The sequence below is a fragment of the Bos mutus genome, chromosome 25 (assembly GCF_027580195.1).
Source record: "Bos mutus isolate GX-2022 chromosome 25, NWIPB_WYAK_1.1, whole genome shotgun sequence".
Lineage (NCBI taxonomy): Eukaryota > Metazoa > Chordata > Mammalia > Artiodactyla > Bovidae > Bos > Bos mutus.
The window spans coordinates 39,527,069-39,545,580 of record NC_091641.1 but is presented as its reverse complement, the minus strand read 5'-3'; the positions used below and the strand labels follow the sequence as shown (position 1 = coordinate 39,545,580).

Below are 18,512 nucleotides of genomic sequence, written 5' to 3'. Positions count from 1 at the left end.
GATCCTCCTGACCTAGGGATCAAACCTGAGTCTCCTGCATTGGCAGGCGTATTCTTTACCACTGAGCCACCTGGGAAGCCTAGCGAGGATTTTAAAAGCCTAGTACTTGCCCCTAGGTAGTCCCCGGGTCTGGGATCTAGAGACGCTAGAACCTCGGCGTGGGAAGCAGAGACCCTCGCAGCCCACGTAGTTAGGGGAATTAATTCGGGGACCATAGGCAGCCCCAGGCGCGCACACCCGGGCGGCGGGGGGGCGGGGTGGGAGGAGTGCGGGGCTGGCAGGGATGGGCGGGGGGCGTGCCGCGGCCCCTTGGAGGGGGAAGTAGCCCAGCCGCCCGCCGCCCGGAAATCCCCTAGCCGAAGCGCCGGCCGCGCGCCCGGGGGTCTCCGGGAAGGGCGGTGGGGGAGGGGAGGGCCCCGAGCCGCCCCTCCCCCGGGCCGGGCGGCGCGGATCTGAGAAAGCAGAAGCGAGCGGCCCTCCGGAGAGTCCCATTAGAGCAGGGATCTGGGAAGAGAAACTTGCGGCCGGGCTCTCTGAAGCAGTCTGGGAGGCCTTGGATCCGGTAGGGTCTTTAGCCATCACTGACGACGTAAGGTTGGCCCCAGCAGTCTTCGCCTTCCCCGCCCCGCCCCCGCCCCGCCCCGCCGGGCTAGCCCTCCTGTCCGGACGACGGGCCGTCGGCGCGGACCGGACCTGTGCGCACCCCCCGGAGGCCGTGCCGCAGACCCGGAGCCCGCTCCCTCTCAACCTTCCCGGCCCTCGGCTGGACGCCCCAGTACCCCCCGCATCGTACCTCCCAAGGTCCCGGGTCCCCGCGCGCCACCCTTTCACCCCCTTGCCCACTCCTCGTACGCGGTGCCAGGTCCCTTGAGCCTCTCCGGGCCCCCGACCTCCTCCCCAGATCTCCAGGGCGGTGCGGGGCAGGTCCCCGGGAGCCCAGCCGGCCGCCGGGGAGGAGAGCGCCATGCTCCGGCTCCTGGCCTTGCTGCTCCCGCTGCTGCAGCCGCCCGCGCGCGCCCGGGAGCCCTCGGCGCAGGACGTGAGCCTGGGCGTGGTGAGTGCAGGGGTCCGCCGGCTCAGACCTGCAACAGAGCTGAGAGAGGGGAGCCCGGGGCCTGGACTTCTGGGTTCAGAGAAGGCTGGGGACGCTTTCCAAATGTCCAAAGAGTGACCGAGGATGGAGACTGGGGACCCGAATCCTTGGATTCGTGACCGAGGGTGGAGACTGGGGACCCGAATTCTTGGATTCGTCAGGAGGTTGAGGGCCGGAATTTGGAAATCTGAAAAAGGGTTGGGGTGGGGAAGTGGGCACTCTTGGGAACAGATGAACACTAGCAAAGCCGGGGCTGGAGGGCCTGGACCTTGAGGTGGGGAGCAGACGGTTCCCCGGGGCTGGCCATGCCTGGTGAGTGGTGAGGCTTCCAGGATGGTGGTTGGATGGGAGAGTCCCTCCACAAGCCTTTCTGCTTCCCCTGTTCCCAATTCTGGTCTAGGACTGGCTGACCCGCTATGGCTACTTGCCGCCCCCTCACCCCGCCCAGGCCCAGCTGCAGAGCCCTGCAAAACTGCGGGATGCGATCAAGGTCATGCAGAGGTTTGCCGGCCTGCCGGAGACAGGCGTCCTGGGTACGTGGCCTCCACCCCCTCCCCAGCCCTGTCTTGGCCCTGCACCCAGCCTGACCATTGTTGCCCACACCACCAACTGCAGGGTCTAAACATCTGCATGTAGCTGAATCACCAGGGTCTATGAACATGCTGACCTCAGGTCCCAACCCTGGAGGTGCTAAGACATTCCTGTTTCAGTAAATATTTATCAGGAATCTTTTCCCGATGAACTGACATGTGAGGTCATTCCAGGCTCCACTGGTATAGTGGCGAACGAGGTAGATGAGGTCCCCGCTCACGTGGAGCTAACGTTCTAGAGGGAGAGAGGCTCAGAGCAATAACAGTGATGAGTGTTCTGAAAAAAATAAAATGTTAATGATCCTCAGGGGCTGGTCCGGGCAGGGCAGGCCCCTCTGAAATAGGTCACGTGAGCTGGGAGGAGCTCATGTGACATGAAGAATTCCTAGGACACAAAGAGGGGGAATGTGGGAGGCGATCTCGCAGGCCGGTGCAAAGGCCCTGTGGCAGACACAGGCTTGTATGCCTGTGATGAAAGGCGGACTGCAGAGCCAAACAAGAGCCAGGAAGGGTGTTTTGGTTTGACTTCAAAAGTGATAAGAATCGCTGAGAGGGTTTGAAGGAGGGAGGCAAGGAGACCTGATTTACAGTTTAGTTTCCTCTGCTTACTGGACTTCCCTGGTAGCTCAGATGATAAAGCGTCTGCCTACAACGCGGGAGACCTGGGTTCGATCCCTGGGTTGGGAAGATCTCCTGGAGAAGGAAATGGCAACCCACTCCAGTATTCTTGCCTGGAAAATCCCATGGACAGAGGAACCTGGTAGGCTACAGTCCATGGGGTCACAAAGAGTCGGACACGACTGAGTGACATTTACTTTACTATTTACTGCTTACTGGTGGAGGATGGAGAGTGGGGAGCACAGAGACCAGTGTTCAGGCAAGGATGTGATGAGAAGCAGTGAATCCAGAATGTGTATTTCAGAGGCAGAGCTGAGAGGCTCCTCCCTTGGGTTAAATGAGAGGAAGAGGGAAGCAGAGGGGTCCCGTCCAGATGCGAGGGAGGTAGAACCTTCTGGCCCCAGGATGTGCTCAGTTGCTCCTTGTCACTTCAAACGACAAGATGAGGTTGGACCTTCATGTGGAGCTGAGGGGACTGCTGGGAATGGAGCTGAGCTGGGCAGTAGGATTCCGGGTGACCTGACCTGGGAGGGGCTTGCCACCAGAGACCAGATACCTGGCTGGCCCGGGGACTTTGAACTTGACCTGGATGTGATGGGGACTCGGGAGCTAGCCTGTGAGGTGTGAGTAGCCTCCTAGGGGCTTCCAACCTTTAAGAGAGGCATTCTCCTGGCACCCCCAGGGTTCTTTCTCTGGAGTCCAGCTGCCAGGACTCAGGTAAGCGGGCCGCTCAGATCCTGGCCTGAGACTCTTGTGTCCATCCAGGACCAGGTGTGAAGGGTGATCATACCCAGAGGGCAGTGCCATAGTTTGGTACGAGCTGGTGTTCAGAATCAGATAGCCCGGATCCCAGTGCAAGCTGTGGGGCCTTTGTGAGCAAGTGTCTGTAGCTCTTGGAAACTCAGTTTGCCCATGGAAAATGCTAGCTCGCGCCTGCTGCTGATTCCCCGTCTGCCGCAACCTCTCCTGCAGACCCGCTGACGGTGGCCACGATGCATAAACCCCGCTGCTCGCTGCCCGACGTGCTGGGGGCAGCAGGGCTGGTGAGGCGGCGGCGCCGGTACGCTCTGAGCGGCAGCGTGTGGAAGAAGCGGACACTGACGTGGAGGTCAGTCCTGGTGCCCTGTTGACCACCCTGGGGCTGCCCGCTGGGCCCCAGCTTCTTTTGTCTGCCCTCTCTCCTCAGAGCCCCTCACTTGGCCCTCCTCTTTCCAGGGTCAACTCCTTCCCCCAGGGCTCTGGGCTGAGCCAGGAGACTGTGCGGACCCTCATGCACCACGCCCTGACCACCTGGGGCGCCGAGTCAGACCTCAGGTTCCAGGAGGTGGGTTCGCAGGGGCCCACGGAGCCTGACATCCTCATCGACTTTGCCCGGGCCTATCACCAGGACAGCTACCCCTTCGACGGGCAGGGGGGCACCCTGGCCCATGCCTTCTTCCCGGGGGAGCACCCTATCTCTGGGGACACGCACTTCGACGATGAGGAGACCTGGACTTTTGGGTCAAAAGGTACCATCTCCCCTCTTCTGAGAGGTCCCCTGTCCAGACCTGCCTGTCCTTAAGAATGAAGTTTACATTACGTTTACTGATGGACACTCTATCAGTTGGGCTTCTCTAGAGAAACAGAACCAGTAGGATGGGTGTGTGCACGTGTGTGTGGAGAAAGTGATTTACTTTAAGGAACTGGCTCACAGAATTGCAGAGGCTGGTGAGCTCCAAAATCTGTAGGGCAGGCCTGCAAATTGGAAATTCAGGAGACTTGATGGTGCAATTTTGAGTCCAGTATTTGCAGAGCAAGGCAGCTGGCAGGCTTTCCATGTTGCCGTCTTTGGGCAGAATTCTTTCTTCTCCAGGAAACCTCAGTTTTGGTTTTTAATGCCTTCAACTGATTAGACGGGCCCCGCCCACACTATGGAGGATAATCTGCTCTACTTACCGTGGCTTATAGATGTTATTCATGCTGATAAAATAACCTCCACAACAACATCTTGACTGGTACTTAATCAGGCATTGGGGCACCCTAGTCTGGCCAAGTTGACACAGAAAATTGCCCATCACAGAGGGGAAGTCCAAGTTGGGGCCAAGGACTCAAAAGGGCAAGAACTCAGGTCTGCCAGTAGCTGAGTCAGAAGAGTAACTGGCAGTTGCTACACAGGGTGTCACAATTACGTGGAATCACAACAGAGGAAGTCCTTAAGCCTGGGGGTGCTCACACAAAGGCTGGCTGAAGGGATGGGGACTTCCTGGAAGCGGTGACTTTGCTTGTTTCACATATGTAGACAGTGCGTGCCAACTAGCGCCCAGGGTCCCACTCTCCTGGAGTACCAGGGTGGGGGTGGGAGGGGACATATAAAGCACAAGCCAGTGAGCTCGCTGAGGCCAGGGGAGTCAGAGGTGGGGGTACAGGGGTGAGGATCGGTCTGGGATATTCGGGGCTGGAAGGCACACACGTGCTGTTAGGAGCGGACCGCAGAGGATGGAGGGCCAGTCTCATATGATGAGGGGCCTGGGAGGGCATGTGGCGGGGCCTGGACAATGGGATTCCAAAGGCAGTGGGAGCTGTGGGAAGTTCTGCATTCCAGAGATACCACTGGCTGCCCTGGGGGGCAAGATGGGGACAGGGAGGCAGGGAGGTAGCTGGGGGTCCAGGTAAGAGATGGTGGGGGCGATGGGAGTTGGGCTGGAGGGCAGTGGGCAGCTCAGTGGGGAGTCCATCAGGATGGACAGAGATTGGGATCTGATTGGATTCGGCAGCAAAGGGAGTGAGGATGGCCGGATACCAGCCAGGTTTCTGGCTCAAAGGCCCTGGAGGATGGTGTCCCATTAATGCAGGTGAGAAGAGGGCGGGGAGGAGGAGCAGGCTGGGGAGGGCAGGTGAGTTCAGGTCGGGGCCTGTGTCTGCAGCGCCGAGTCGGTGCAGGTGGTGCGTTGATGATCCAGTATCTTGTGCTAGAATTTGGATTCCTCCAACTCAAGTCAGGTTTCCCAGGACTGGCGCGTGAGAGGAAAATTCTTGTGCAAGCAGTTTTGGGGGGCACGTTCCCAGGGGAAAGGGAAGCAGGAGAGACGTCGGGGGAGGGAGGGGGGAGAAGCTAAGCTAGGATGTGGTCTCAGCTGGAGAAGAGCCTGACCCCGCAGGGAACTCTCTGGAGCTCTCTGGAGCGTAAATAGCACCCCAGGGTTGGTTCTGCCTGGAGGCAGGGGGCCCAGCTCTCCCACTTCCCATCCCTGGAACTGCTGGGGGAGGCTGGGCCAGGAGGGAGAGCCATTTGCTGGGGATGGGTCCTCAGGCTCTGCAGACGGACTCAGGTGAGGTGGGGATAGCAGACACAGATCCACCGCAGGGAGGCTGTATAACAGCATTTAAGAACTTGGGGTTGGAGCTGAACTCAATTCAGGGTTCCCCCGCCTGCTGCTGCGTGTGCCAGTTACTTGGCCTCAGAGGGCTCAGTTTCCTCACCTGAGGAATGGGGATCATAGTATGTACTGGTCTCATGGGCTTGCAGATGAAACCAGTAATTCATCTACAGCTCTCAGCACACTGTTCACTGTTGGCCACTATGAGCTGGGTCTCCCAGCACATTTGAGAGTTGGTGGTACCTGGGGGGTCAGGTTCCAGGAGAAGGTAGAATGTGAAGACCAAGTTCAGAGGTGGGGAAGTCTCACAGTTAAGGGGAGGGCAGCAGGTGGAGGGGTTGGGGAAGGATGAAAGCAAATGGAGAAAAACTAGGCTGAAAGGTGATTAGGAAGACAAGTGAAGGAGGAAGTGGGCAGCAGTGAGCGGGGCTTCAAGTCATCCAGTAACTTACTTATGGTTGGATCTCGCCATGTGGGGACAAAGTGACCTTAGTGCCCAATGGCTTGGTGGGTGGAGGGAGAATCCAGACCACAGAGGCATGAGAGGAGCTGAGCAACAGAAGGCTGAGTTCAGACTGCTGAGCAGAGAGCTTGCTGGCGGGGTGCGGGGTGTGGATGGTGGGCAGACAGGTCCAGGGGGTGCCCTAGGATGAGGGAGTCTTGAAGACTCGGGGACAGTGGATGAGACAATAGAGGTGGGGGATGAGTGTATGAATCGCGGATTAACGGATGGATCAATGAACTGATGAACGGACACACGGATGGATGGAGGGACAGATGCATGCATGCATGAAGGCAGAGATGAACGGATGGGTGGGGCTTTGTCCTTGTCCTGGAGGAGGTGAGTGAGGCAAGGATCTCTCCCAGGGCAGGGCAAGAAGCAGGAGATGAGCTGGTGGGGGATGAAGCTCTGTGCCCCATGAACAGAAGCTTACCAATGACACAAGCGGCCTGTCTTGATGAAACAGGAAATTTGTCATCTAAGAGTTGCGGGCTGGGGCTGGGACTGGGTAGCACCTGGAGGGGCTTTGAGTCTGGATTTGAGGCTGAATGGGGGGAGCAAAGGAGCTGCCTGCTGAGGCTGTGGGTGAGGGTGAGGGGAGGTGCAGAGGACCCCCCAGAGATGAGCACCGGGAGTCTCTGCGGCTGGATCTGCATGGTTGTGTAATTTCCCTAGCTAAATAGCGTGACAAGGGTGCAAGGAAGGGGTGTGGCCAGAGGAGAGGCAAGGACACCGGGTGGGGCACGTGGTAAAATACAAAAAAGATCTACCTGATTAAGACACCAAATGTCCTCCGTCCAGTTTCTTAGAAAAAGCTCTCAGCACATATTGAGAAAAGCCACAGTCAACATGGGAATTCATCAGTACTTATGAGTTTGACAGACATCTGAAACCACTGCTGAGAAGCAGGACAGCCCAGCCAGGGTTCCGTCTCTGTCATTTAACTTGACCTCTCTGTGCCTCAGTTTCCTCACCTGTAAAATGAGGATAGGAGGTAGAAGTAATTGAGGAAAAGCCTTTGCTGCTCTGCTCACGACTCACTCATCTTGTCCTTAGATTCTCACTTAGTGGCCTTGACGGGTGGAGAGAAATTTGCTTTTCAGTTCACCAGGTTACTTCCAATAATTGCACTTTCACCACTGCTCACTCTAGTTAGACATTTCCATGACAGTAGATCAACCTGGGGGTGGCGGGGGGCGCTGCTTGTCTCTTGCTGTCTCTGTGCCTTCTTAGCCTCTCACTGGCTCGGGAATCAATGAGGAGCTGGGATTCAGCCAGCAGCTGGGAGCGTGGAGACAGCTTGGTCCTGGCGCCTGGGCTGGGTCCCCAGGGAAAAGCCTTCTGTGGTCAGAGAGGTTGGGCGCCAGGGCCAGCGGGCTGTGGTTAGAGAGTGCTTGCTAGAGCTTCGAGTTCCGAGTTCCGAGAGATGCAGGCTGCAGGGGTGGGGGATGGAGGCTGTGGGATGGAGAGATGGAGCAGAAATAGAGGACTGGGGGTCCTGGGCACTAGCCGGGTGGGGATGGAAGGAGGAGGAGGGGGGCCATGGAGTCTGACCTACCTTCCCTGTGGGTGGGAGTGAGAATGGTGCAGAGGGGCGGGGCCTCTGGAGCTGCCAGAAGGGAGTTTCCCCAGAGCTGGGGCTCCCTCCAGAGAACCACACACCCAGAGGATCCTGCTTCCTCTAGAATGTTTCCTTTTTTTTTTTTTAAAGAATATTCATTTATGCATTTGGCTGTGCCGGGTCTTCCTTGCGGCCCTTGGGATCTTGCAGCCTGCAGGCTCTCAGTTGCAGCCCGTGGAATCTAGTTCCCTGACCTAGACCCCCTGCATTGGGAGCGTGGGGACCAGCGGGGAGGTCTCCCCACATGTTTCTGTATGTTGCCTTGCTGGGGCAGGGGCTCCATCCTTATACAGTTGCTCCTTCCCCTGTCCATGCCGTTTCCTCCTGCTCTTTCCCTAGTCTGCTCTGAGGTCTTTTCAGCCCGTCCCCCCCGGTGTGCAGCACTACCAAACCAGGCTACAGGAGACTATCTTCCGAACAAGTGCACCCACAGAGGAGGGAAAAGATGACTCAGGGAGGGGGTCCGCGCAGAGGAGGCCACGGCCACCTCGGAGGGTCTCCTGGCTGTGTCCACCAGAAGGCCCCTTTCTCCGGGGCTTCCTGGGGGCGCCAGGGTGGGGGTGGAGCCCGGCTCCAGCGCATTCTCCCTTCCTCCCCAGATGGCGAGGGGACGGACCTGTTTGCGGTGGCTGTTCATGAGTTCGGCCACGCCCTGGGCCTGGGCCACTCCTCAGCGCCCGACTCCATCATGAGGCCCTTTTACCAGGGCCCAGTGGGCAACCCCGCCGAGTACCGCCTGTCTCAGGACGACCGCGAAGGCCTGCAGCAGCTCTACGGTACCGCAGGCGGCGGGGTGCTCGCCCCCTGGTGGCCTCTGCAGTAGCCTCAGGGGACCCAGCCCTGTAACCCTTTCTCCACAGGGAGAGCACCCCAAACCCCATATGACAAGCCCACACGGAAGCCCCTGGCTCCTCCTCCCCCGCCCCCTGCCCTGCCCCCGGACAGGTGAGTCCTCTCCAGGTAGGAGGCTTTGGATGCGCTCCCTAACCTCAGGGTCCTCCTCTCCAGATGGGCAGGTGAGAGTCCTTGCTTTGTAGGATGTGGTAAAGGTTAAATAAAAGGAGCGGGACCCCGCCCCTCCTCTCTGCTCACCTCTCTTTTCCTTCCCAGCACCCCCCAACCCCTCCCTGATCGATGTGATGGCAATTTTGACGCCATCGCCAACATCCGAGGCGAAACTTTCTTCTTCAAAGGTAAGTGACTTCCATCTCCCCGGACGCATACAGCTGGCTTCGCATCCACTTAGAGTGACCCGCCGCCCGGGCCCCGAGGGTCGCAGGGATGCCGGACTTTCAGTGCCAAAAATGGGAAACTCCTGGCCCAGCCGGTCACCCTAGAGCCACTGCAGCCTTGATTTTTGATGGACCTGCGCCCCCCGCCCCGCCCCGCCCCCAGCGGTGGGAGGGGAAACCCTGAACTGTGTCCAAGCCACACCCTGGCGGGCAAGGTGGGTGCGCGGTAGTAGAGGGGTGTACAGAAGGGGTGACCTCCTGCCATCTCATCTCACGCCTATACGCCCACCCCTTCTTCCAACCCCCAATCGCCCCCAACCCAGGCCCCTGGTTCTGGCGCCTCCAGCCCTCGGGACAGCTGGTGTCACCCCGGCCCGCCCGGCTCCACCGCTTCTGGGAGGGGCTGCCAACCCAGGTGAAGGTCATTCAGGCCGCCTACGCCCGTCACCCGGACGGCCGGATCCTCTTATTTAGCGGTCAGTGCGGTCCGGGTTTGGGGGCGGGGGCGCTAGCGCGGGGCATGCGCAGCGCGGCTCACCCGGGCCCCTGCCCCGCCCGCAGGCCCGCAGTTCTGGTCGTTCCAGGACCGGCTGCTAGAGGGCGCCGCGCGCCCGCTCACCGAGCTGGGGCTGCCCCCCGGGACGGAGGTGGACGCCGTGTTCTCCTGGCCGCTCAACGGGAAGACCTACCTGATCCGGGGGCGGCAGTACTGGCGGTACGACGAGGCGGCGGCGCGCCCGGACCCCGGCTACCCGCGCGACCTGAGCCTCTGGGAGGGCGCACCGTCGGCCCCCGACGATGTCACTGTCAGCAACACAGGTGGGAGAGCTCGCGCATCCGGGGGACTGGGCGATGGGGGCCCAGGGACCGTGGGGGTGGTGGGGCCTACAGACCCCGGGGTGGGGGGAGAAGCGGTGCGGAGAGAGGGGTTTGGAGGGTGGGCAGGCGTGCTACCAGCCCCTGAAACATCTCCTTCCCCGCAGGTGACACCTACTTCTTCAAGGGCCTCCACTACTGGCGCTTCCCCAAGGGCAGCATCAAAGCCGAGCCAGACTCCCCCAACCCATGGGTCCCAAGTTCCTGGACTGTCCCGCCCCCACTGTGGGCCCTCGGGCCCCCAGACCCCCCAGAGCGACGCTTAAGCCCGGAGACTGCGACTGTCAGTGCGGAATCAGTCGGGCTGCGGGGCGGCCTTCGGTGCTCCTCCTGCCTCTTCTGTCCCTGCTGGTGGGGGGCCTGGCCTCCCCCTGAAGGGAACCTGCGGCTGCGTGGAAGGGAGCGGATCGCCCATGGGGCCCCTGCGGGTTGTGGCTGTGGGAAGTCTGTCCCAGGGGCTGGGCTCAGCCAGGATGCAGCTGGGGATGCAGGTGGAGCTAAGTCCAGGAGGGCGGAGACACAGGGCCGGCCCTGGCACTGAATGCCCTGAGTGTGGCCTCCTGGGCCTTCCTTCCTCCCCTGACCCTTCCTTCCTCCCCTGCCCCTGGCCATGACCCCGCAGGACTCTCCTTTTCCCGGAACACCTGGCCTTTCCCGGAGCTCAGGCGGCTGAATTCCTGCAGCCCCACCCCGCCTGCCAACAGCAGCAGCTGTCCCAAGTGCTTGGCTCTACAGGACAGCCCCACTCCCCCGTGCTGAGCAGGCTCTCCAGCCTCTGCTCTAACGTTTCTCATCCTGTCCTCCCTCCACGATGTCCCAATCGAAGCACATTGGTGGGGTCCCAAACCCAGCTCTGCGACCACTCCAGAGCATGTGTCCCAAGTCCGGGGTGACATCCGTGGTTCACACGTGGGTGATGCTCCTCAGATGGCCCACCCCTGTGGCCCATCCTTTCTGGTCAGCACGCTGGTACCAGAACCACCCACATTCAGTACGACACCCTCCTGCTCCTAAAACACCTCTCCCACCACTTCACCTGAGCCTCTGCCACCCTCTCCAGAACCCCTTGGCTCCCATCAGCTCAATGCTGGTGGGAGGACAGTGGACTGGTCCCCTCTCAGTCTGGGGTCACTGCCTCCTCAGTGTTCCTGGGTGACAGGTGGGTGGAACCTGGGCCACCTCAATGACCCCCTTCCCCACTGAATTCAGAATCTAAATGAGTGCCTCTGCAACTCTGCTTCTGGAACATTCCACACAGGGTGACCCAGGAAGGGAGTTCCCTGGTGGTCCAGTGATTAGAATCTGGTGCTCTCACTGTCATGGCCTGAGTTAAATTTCTAATCCCAGAACTCAAATCCTTCAAGCTGATCGATGTGGTCCGAGAGAAAGAGAGAATGACCTAGGGAACTTGAAAAATGCGGATTCCATGTCTTCACTGTGAATCCTCACTCTGGGTCTGGGGCCAGGAATCTGCATTTGAACAAACTGGGTGGTTGATGTGGGGGTGGGCTGGGGGTGGCCCCGATCTTCAAGGGACCAGGGCCAGCAGCTGCCATCTCAGGTCTCTGTCTTCTGACTTGTGCGTCCCCTCCATGTTCTCCACCCAGGGGCCAACCTCTTCCTGTGTTTACAGAGCCTACTCACAGCCTGGGTGAGAGAGGTTCACCCCCATGGCTGGAGTCACATACCCACCATTTCTTAATGTGCCACCAGCCTCAGCGGGCCCTCAGTGCTGCAAGAGCTGACTCAGGGGCATGGAGCCCAGCGTGGTCACGACCAGGCCAGAAGGAGGATGACAGCCCGGTGTCTTCAACCAGCCAGCCACCTGGGAATTCAAAGGCACCAGAAGCCATCTGGGCCTCTGTCAGGACCCTTTCTAAGTATGAGGAGGAGGAAACTTGTCTTCAAAAAGCTTATCAGCCCCGAAGCAGGACAATAAAAATAACAGGAGAGAAACCCCTTCATTTCCTCGGAGCAGTGATGGAGCCCCAAGGCGAAGTTTGGTGGCAGGAACGTGACAGACCCGAATCACTGTTTTCCAGAAGAGGCTGGAATCCAGCATTGATGGGGGACAGGGTGGCTGAGGATGAGCTGGGGGGCAACCAAGAGTTGGTTGGAGGCGCCCAGAGAGGGATGTCCCATGTGACACCTGAGGCTCCTTTCGCTGCAACAATGGACACTTGTCCAGCCTCTCACACGTCATGAAGTCAGGTTCACAAAAATGCCACATGGTATTGAATTATGTTATTTAAAGAATGGGAAATAAATGAGACAAATTATTAAAATATAAACACTCAAAACTTTAGTATTTCAAAGGGCAACACCGGAAAAGTAAAAAGACACAGAATGGGGACAAAAAGTTGCAGATGATACATGTGGTAAGGGCATGGAGCCGGAAAACTTATTCGACCGTTGTGTGTGGTCGTGCACGCTCAATGCTGTCTCCATGGCCCCATAGACTGTAGCCCCAGGCTCCTCTGTCCATGGGGTTTTCCAGGCAACAATATTGGAGTGGGTTGCCATGTCTTCCTCCCAGGGATCTTCCCTGACCCACAGATTGAACCTGGATCTCTCAGCATTGCAGGCAGATTCTTTACCACTGAGCCTGGGGAAATAGTCTAGTGGTACCTCAAAAAGTTAAAAGCAGACTTAGGGATTGCATGGTGGTGGGCCATGGGGATGATGGCTTAGGGGTGCAGGATGGTTTCTGGAGATGATAAAAGTGTTCTCAAATTGATGGTGATGATGGTTGAGTAGTACTGAGCATTAAATTAGGCACTTTCCTGGGTGAATTGTATGATATGTGAATTACATCTCACTAAAACTCTATAAAGAAAAGGGTTCAGCCCAACGTGAGACATGAAATGCCTTTCAGGAGGTGGCCTTTCTGAGACAGATGTGGAGGTGCCCAGTGTCATGTCTCAGGCAGCCAGATCACTGGAAATACGACCTGGAAATGAGGTGTGCAGCTGAAGCAAGTGAAAGCTGCTCAGCTGTGCCTGACTCTCTGACCCATGGACTATGCAGTCCATGGAATTCTCTGAGCCGTGATACTGGAGCGGGTTCCTTTCTCCAGGGGGATCTTTCTGACCCAGGATCAAACCCAGGTCTCCCGCATTGCAGGCGGATTCTTTACCCTCAGCCACCAGGGAAGCCCACAGCTAAAGCAAGTGTGGCTCTGTTGTCTCCCTCCCGCCCGGAGTTTTGAGGTGGCTCAGGGAAGGATCTGGACTTCCTGGGTGTGGGAAGGGAGTTTCAGACAACTGAACGGGTCCCTAAGGGGCAGGGGTGCCGGCTGGGGTATGGTGGGTCCAAGAGAGACTTTCCCTGAGGAGCAGGATTCGTAGGTTGTCCCCGTGGGGTGCACACGGGTGGCCCATCAAGAGCCCGGTTCCTCTTCAAGGATATTAGACACTGAATCGTGTTCCCCTAAATTCACACAGTGAAGTCCTAACCACCAGCACCTGGAGGGGAGTCTTTACAGGGAATCAAGTGAGCATGAGGCCCTTAGGGTGGGCCCTAATCCATTATGACTGGTGACCTTAGGAAAATGGGGAATTAGGAGACAGATACTTGTCTAGGGAGGGCGCCATGCAGACCTGGAGACAGCTGTCTACACACCTAGGAGAGAAGCCTGGAACACATGCTTCCCTCAGGGCTCTCAGAGCAACCGCTGCCTGCTGACGCCTTGATTTCAATTTCGAGGCTCCACTGTGAGCGTAAATGTGTTGCTGAGACCCGGGTCTGTGGCTCTTTGATGTGGCAGCCCTGGGTCTCTAAGACGGATGCCAGGCCATGGCTGTGAGGGGCTGTGGTCTCAGGGGGAGGTGGGCCAGGCTGGGAGAGTCAAGCCCTGTGGGGCTGGCCAGGGCCAGGGAGACCCCTGCCATGGTGACTGAGGCCCGGGGGCCCGAGCAGGGCTCAGGAGACCCTGGTCAGCGGGGCCCAGACGGCCAGCAAGGCTCCCTTCTGCCCCTTCTGAGGGACACATCCTGTGGGTGAGGCACACAGGCCCGGCCCTGCCCTGGATGCAGGGGGGAGAGTCTCCACCTCAGGGCCCCTGCAGGTCCTGTGACTTCCTGAGGGCAGGGCGGCTACAGAAGCTTCTCTGGATGTGGGGTGCAGTCTGTTCAAGGGCCCTGGTCGGCTCCCCCTGAAGCTTCCTCAAACTATCATCCCAAGTCTGGACTTTACCCCGTCCCTCCGCGTGCTCTAGCCGATGGTGGGGGGGTCCTAGCCAAGCTGGGCTCACAGATCCCCACCCAGCTCAGGGAGAAGGGTCCTGTCCTGGGACCCTGAGTGTGAGGGACACGCCCTTCCCGCCCCGCCCCTCAGATTCTGGCTCCACGTCTTCCCCTCCTTCTGACTCCCCCCTTCCTCTTCTGTTTCTGCTTCTATTTCTATCTCAGTTTCTGTCTCAAACACACCCAGCTGACCCTGCCTCCTCCTGAGCAGGGCTCCACCCTCTCTGCCCCTCCCTGGCCGGCTCTTAAGTCGCTGGGGCTCAGCAGGCAGCGGGGCAGTGCTCAGCTGGAGCTCTGGCTGCAGGATCTCAGGTGAGGGGCTCTGGGGAGCCCGGCGTGGGGGTGGGGGAGACCTGCAGGCGGAGGACCCTCCAGGGTGGTGGGCGAGCCCTCTTCTCTGAAGCACTTTTCCTCCCACTCTTCCTCCACCAGGTCCCAGCGGGAGGACCCTGAGCCACCATGTGCTTCGCTAAAGTGAGTGACAAGAGATGAGGGGAGAGTGGGCCTGGAGTCTCATTTGCCACCTGTCCCCGCTCCCACCAGCTCAGCCCCAGCCCTGCTGACTGCTCTGTGCACAGCAGCCTCTGTCCCACCCTCCCTGGGCCCTGGGGTGGCCGCAGGAGAAAGTGAAAGTGTGAGTCGCTCAGTGGTGTCCAATTCTTTGCGAACCCGGGGACTGTAGCCCACCAGGCTCCCCTGTCCATGGGCTTCTCCAGGCAGAGATACTGGAGCGGGTTGCCATTTCCTTCCCACTGGGGAAGCAGAGGGTCAAAACATGGGACCCGGGCCATCAAAGCGCCCCGTCTCACAATGACCCTGGTCGAATGCTCTGCTTGTCACCATCCTGAAATTCTGGATAATTGTTGACAAGCACGCTCCAGTTTCCTGTTGCTCTGAGCCCTTTCCTTATGTAGCAGGTCCTGGCTGTGGGGCTGGGGCTCCTGCTGGGCGTTCGGTTTGGGGGGCAGCTCAGTGTGGGGGCCTGTGTTGGGACCCAGGAAGGAGCAATGGACCAGGGAGTGAGTGTAGGAATTAGAGTCATCATGCTGGTGGGTGAGCCGGATGTGGAGCGTCTGCAGTGTCCTAGGAATCAGCCATCCTCGGGCTCCTTCTAATGCTTATTCCTATTTATTGAATTTCTTTTGTCTCTGAATGATCTTAGTTGCAGCGTGTGGGGTCTAGTTGGCTGGCCAGGATTTTCACAGAAAAGCTGAAAGCATTTCTCTCAGGGCCTGGATCAACAGGTGAAGCCATGCTGAGCTCAGAGTCTATTCCTACCCTTTGGGGTGCCCTCCGCCCACTGTCCCACTCAACTACCTAGTTCTGAGGGTGACCAGATGCTCAGGAGCTCCAGGCCATGGAACACCGGTGTCTGGCAGTGGTCATTGTGGGCTGACCCAGGTTGAGTGGCCAGGTCCAGTGAGAGGATGAGGGCAGAGAGTGTCCCCATGGACCTGCGAGGTGTTTACTTGCCCAGTCTTGTGTGATGCTGGGCTGACAGGATGGGGCCCCGGGACACAGGGTATGCAGACGGGAGCCCTGCAGGCGCTATGAGCTGCACTGACCACACAGGGCCAGGAGGGCAGCAGGGACCCCCCAGATTCCCGCCGTTAGGTGGAGTCCCCCGTGGGGTCAGTGGGGCACCTCCCTCCTCCATGACTCATAAAGCGTCTGGAGGGGAGGGGCTGGGGGCCGGGGGTCTGCAGGGTCAGATGTCAGGAAGACTGGCCACTGTCTCTGTCAGTGCCTCAGACCCAAGAGGACAGTGCCAGTTCCTCCCTGGTCAGCTCTCAGCGGGACACGGAGGGCTAGGCATCTGGGAAACAGGTTGACCCACCTACTCCAGGGCAAGGGTCCTCCTTGGGTGAGTGTGCGTGTGTGTGTGTGTGTGTGTGTAAAACAGGTCTCGGTGGTTACAAGACCAGAACCTGAGTTTCACTGTTACCTCCACAGGGAGTCCCACATAACCTGGCTTCTCTGAGGACCAGGATGGTAAGAGGCTGATCCCCACGAATAGCTGGGGGCTCGGGAGGCTTGGGTTTTGCTGGGTGAAGCCGAGAACGATCTGGCCCACTTGGGACCCAGCAGGGAAAAGAACCGAGCTTCTTTTACTCAAGTCCATCTCTGTTCACAGCACAACCGGGTGGATGATTTCTGTGATGAGATGGGAAATGAACCAGAAGAAACACAGGTGGGTCAGTGTGCCCCAACCCCGACCCTCCCCAGTGTGAGGGAGGTGGGGTGGGTTCAAAGTCATGGTGATGATGAGGGTCACAGCTCAGCGCCCAGTCCTTACACTGGACAGACGCACACCTGTGTGGCAGGTGAGTGCACAGGGAGGGGATACGGAGGCCAGGGATGCTGAGGGCGGCGTCCAGGCCACAGGGCAACGAGGGCAGGGCAGGGATGCCAGAGCATGGTCCCCGGGTTGAGGGTTAGTTATTGGGGTGACTGGGCAGAGATGAGAACTAGCTGGGGCTTGGGATTCAGGGTGAAAGTGAGAGAGGGTGGGGGTGTTTTAAACAGAGTGTTTTTTCCCCACCAGATGGAGGCAGTCCTAGCAGAGATGGAGGTGAGTTTGGACCTTGATCCCATGCTAAGGGTAGTCCTCAGAGCTGGATCAGCCAGGGTATGGGGTCTGGGGCCCTGGCTCCCTTCAGACTCACCTGGATGCACAGGAGGCCAATGGGGACCACTGACCTCAGCAGGGAGGCAGGAGTGCAGACTGCACACTTCCTCTCCCAGGAGGGACTCAGCGAGGACATCTGTGAATTCATAGAAGATCACATTCAAGAGAACCTTCCCGTGAGTTGGAGCCACTGTCTCAGTGCCTTCCTTCCTTCCCTCCCCACTGGTCTCTCTTGTCCTTGGGGCTGCTGCAAGTGCACAGAGCTCCCTGGAGTGGGGGATGAAGGGGGGGTCCCTGAAATCTCAGGTGGTGCAGCCTTGTGGGCATCAGCCTCCCCACTCAGCACATGGTGGCCAGAGCCCTGGACTGAGCTTCCTGCTATGAGCCCCGTGGGCCTGGTGCTGGGTTCAGAGGCCAACCACCTGCAGGCAGGTACAACCAAGCACCAGGGTTCGTTCTTCAAGGGGAACCGAGGGGCCAGGCCCAGTCTCTGGGAGAAGTGCTCATGTCTGCTGAGCTGTTGGCCTGAAGGCAGGCAGTCTGGGTTGGCCTGGGCTGGGCTTCTGAGCCCCAGCCTCTTACAAGGGCTGGGAGGCCTCGGTCAGGTCAGGACCAGGGTCTGCCTCTCCCAGGGCAGGTCCCTGAAAGGCCCCCATCCATGCAGGAATCCCTGCAGGAGTCCAGTCCCTTGCTTCAGGAAGCACGGCAAGGAGTACGCCGCAGAATCCAGAGACCTTCAGTCTCTGCCCGTCTGGAGGTCCAGAATCCGGAAGAGAGCATCTGGGCCAGAGCCCTGGGGAGGTTCCAAGTAATTCTGCAGAGTCTCCAGCAGCGGTGTTGGGATGCGCTCACCTGGCTGCGGGAGAAGGCGGCACCTTGGCTGAAGGAGAAGGCGACGGCCTTCCTGGAGGCCATCTGCAGTGCGGTGAGGGCCGTCTGGGGAGTGCTGATGGATTTCTGCTCCTCCTGGGGCAGCTCTTCAGAAACCTCATCCAGGTCTAGGAGCCCCAGGTGGTTCTGGAGGAACTCCACCTCATCCAGAAGGCCTGCACCATCCCCTTCCCGCAAACCATCTTGTGAAGCGACCTTTACCCTCCTGCTCACTCTTGACCCATCCTTTAACTGCCCTCACCTCCTGTCCTGCAGGGACGACACCACAGCATCAGGCCAGGTTTCCCTTCTCCAGGTCTGACCTGTCTGTCAGGGACAGGGATGCTCTGCTGACCCAGGGATGTGGGAGAGGCTTGGAAGCCCGGAGGCGCCAAGGACCAAGGTGCCTTCCGTGGGTCAGCATGCCTCTGTGCCTCTGCCTGTGGCTCCAAACCATGTCAGATGGGGTGCTGAGCTGATCCTCAGCGAGGGGGACCCCTGAGGGCCGGCTGTGGGTCTCGCAGGAGGAGTCAGTGGTGGACCCTGATCCTGACACTAGCATCTTAGTGCCCTCATCATCCTAAGGGACCCAGCTTGCTGTCAGCTGAGGCCCCAGCAGGGCAGGAGACCTGGAGGAAGGCTCTCCCTGTCTCCTGGGCCTGCGCCTTCCTGTCTGAGGAGGACAGCAGCCTGTCTGGGAGTTCCTTGTGGCAGAGCCCCATTCCGGCCCCACCCTTCCCCCTTCACTTCCAGGGGGTCCCTCTGACAGGCCTGACACTGGAAGGCCTACCTCTGGCCTGAGTTCCCTGCTGCAAGAAGCCGCCCACTGCCAGGCCCTGAGCAGCCTTGTCTTCCTGGCCCCGTCCCTGCCTCACCTCCCC

At 59.1% G+C, this 18,512-nt stretch overlaps 2 protein-coding genes across 2 annotated transcripts; both read left to right on the top strand.

Annotated features, from left to right (window-relative positions):
- Positions 1-502: 502 nt before the first annotated feature.
- MMP25 (matrix metallopeptidase 25) lies at positions 503-10,401 on the top strand. Its single transcript, XM_070362601.1, is given in 11 exon segments — positions 503-1,054; positions 1,494-1,626; positions 3,274-3,409; positions 3,517-3,809; positions 8,380-8,556; positions 8,641-8,725; positions 8,891-8,973; positions 9,336-9,488; positions 9,574-9,831; positions 9,996-10,064; positions 10,067-10,401. Coding segments are annotated over 11 exon segments (1,674 nt in total). The 5' UTR covers positions 503-964; the 3' UTR covers positions 10,264-10,401.
- Positions 10,402-14,287: 3,886 nt separating this feature from the next.
- Positions 14,288-17,778, top strand: LOC102284826 (interleukin-32). Its single transcript, XM_070362494.1, is given in 8 exon segments — positions 14,288-14,444; positions 14,565-14,606; positions 16,086-16,124; positions 16,267-16,323; positions 16,678-16,704; positions 16,878-16,937; positions 17,426-17,723; positions 17,726-17,778. Coding segments are annotated over 7 exon segments (534 nt in total). The 5' UTR covers positions 14,288-14,444; positions 14,565-14,591; the 3' UTR covers positions 17,764-17,778.
- Positions 17,779-18,512: the final 734 nt, after the last annotated feature.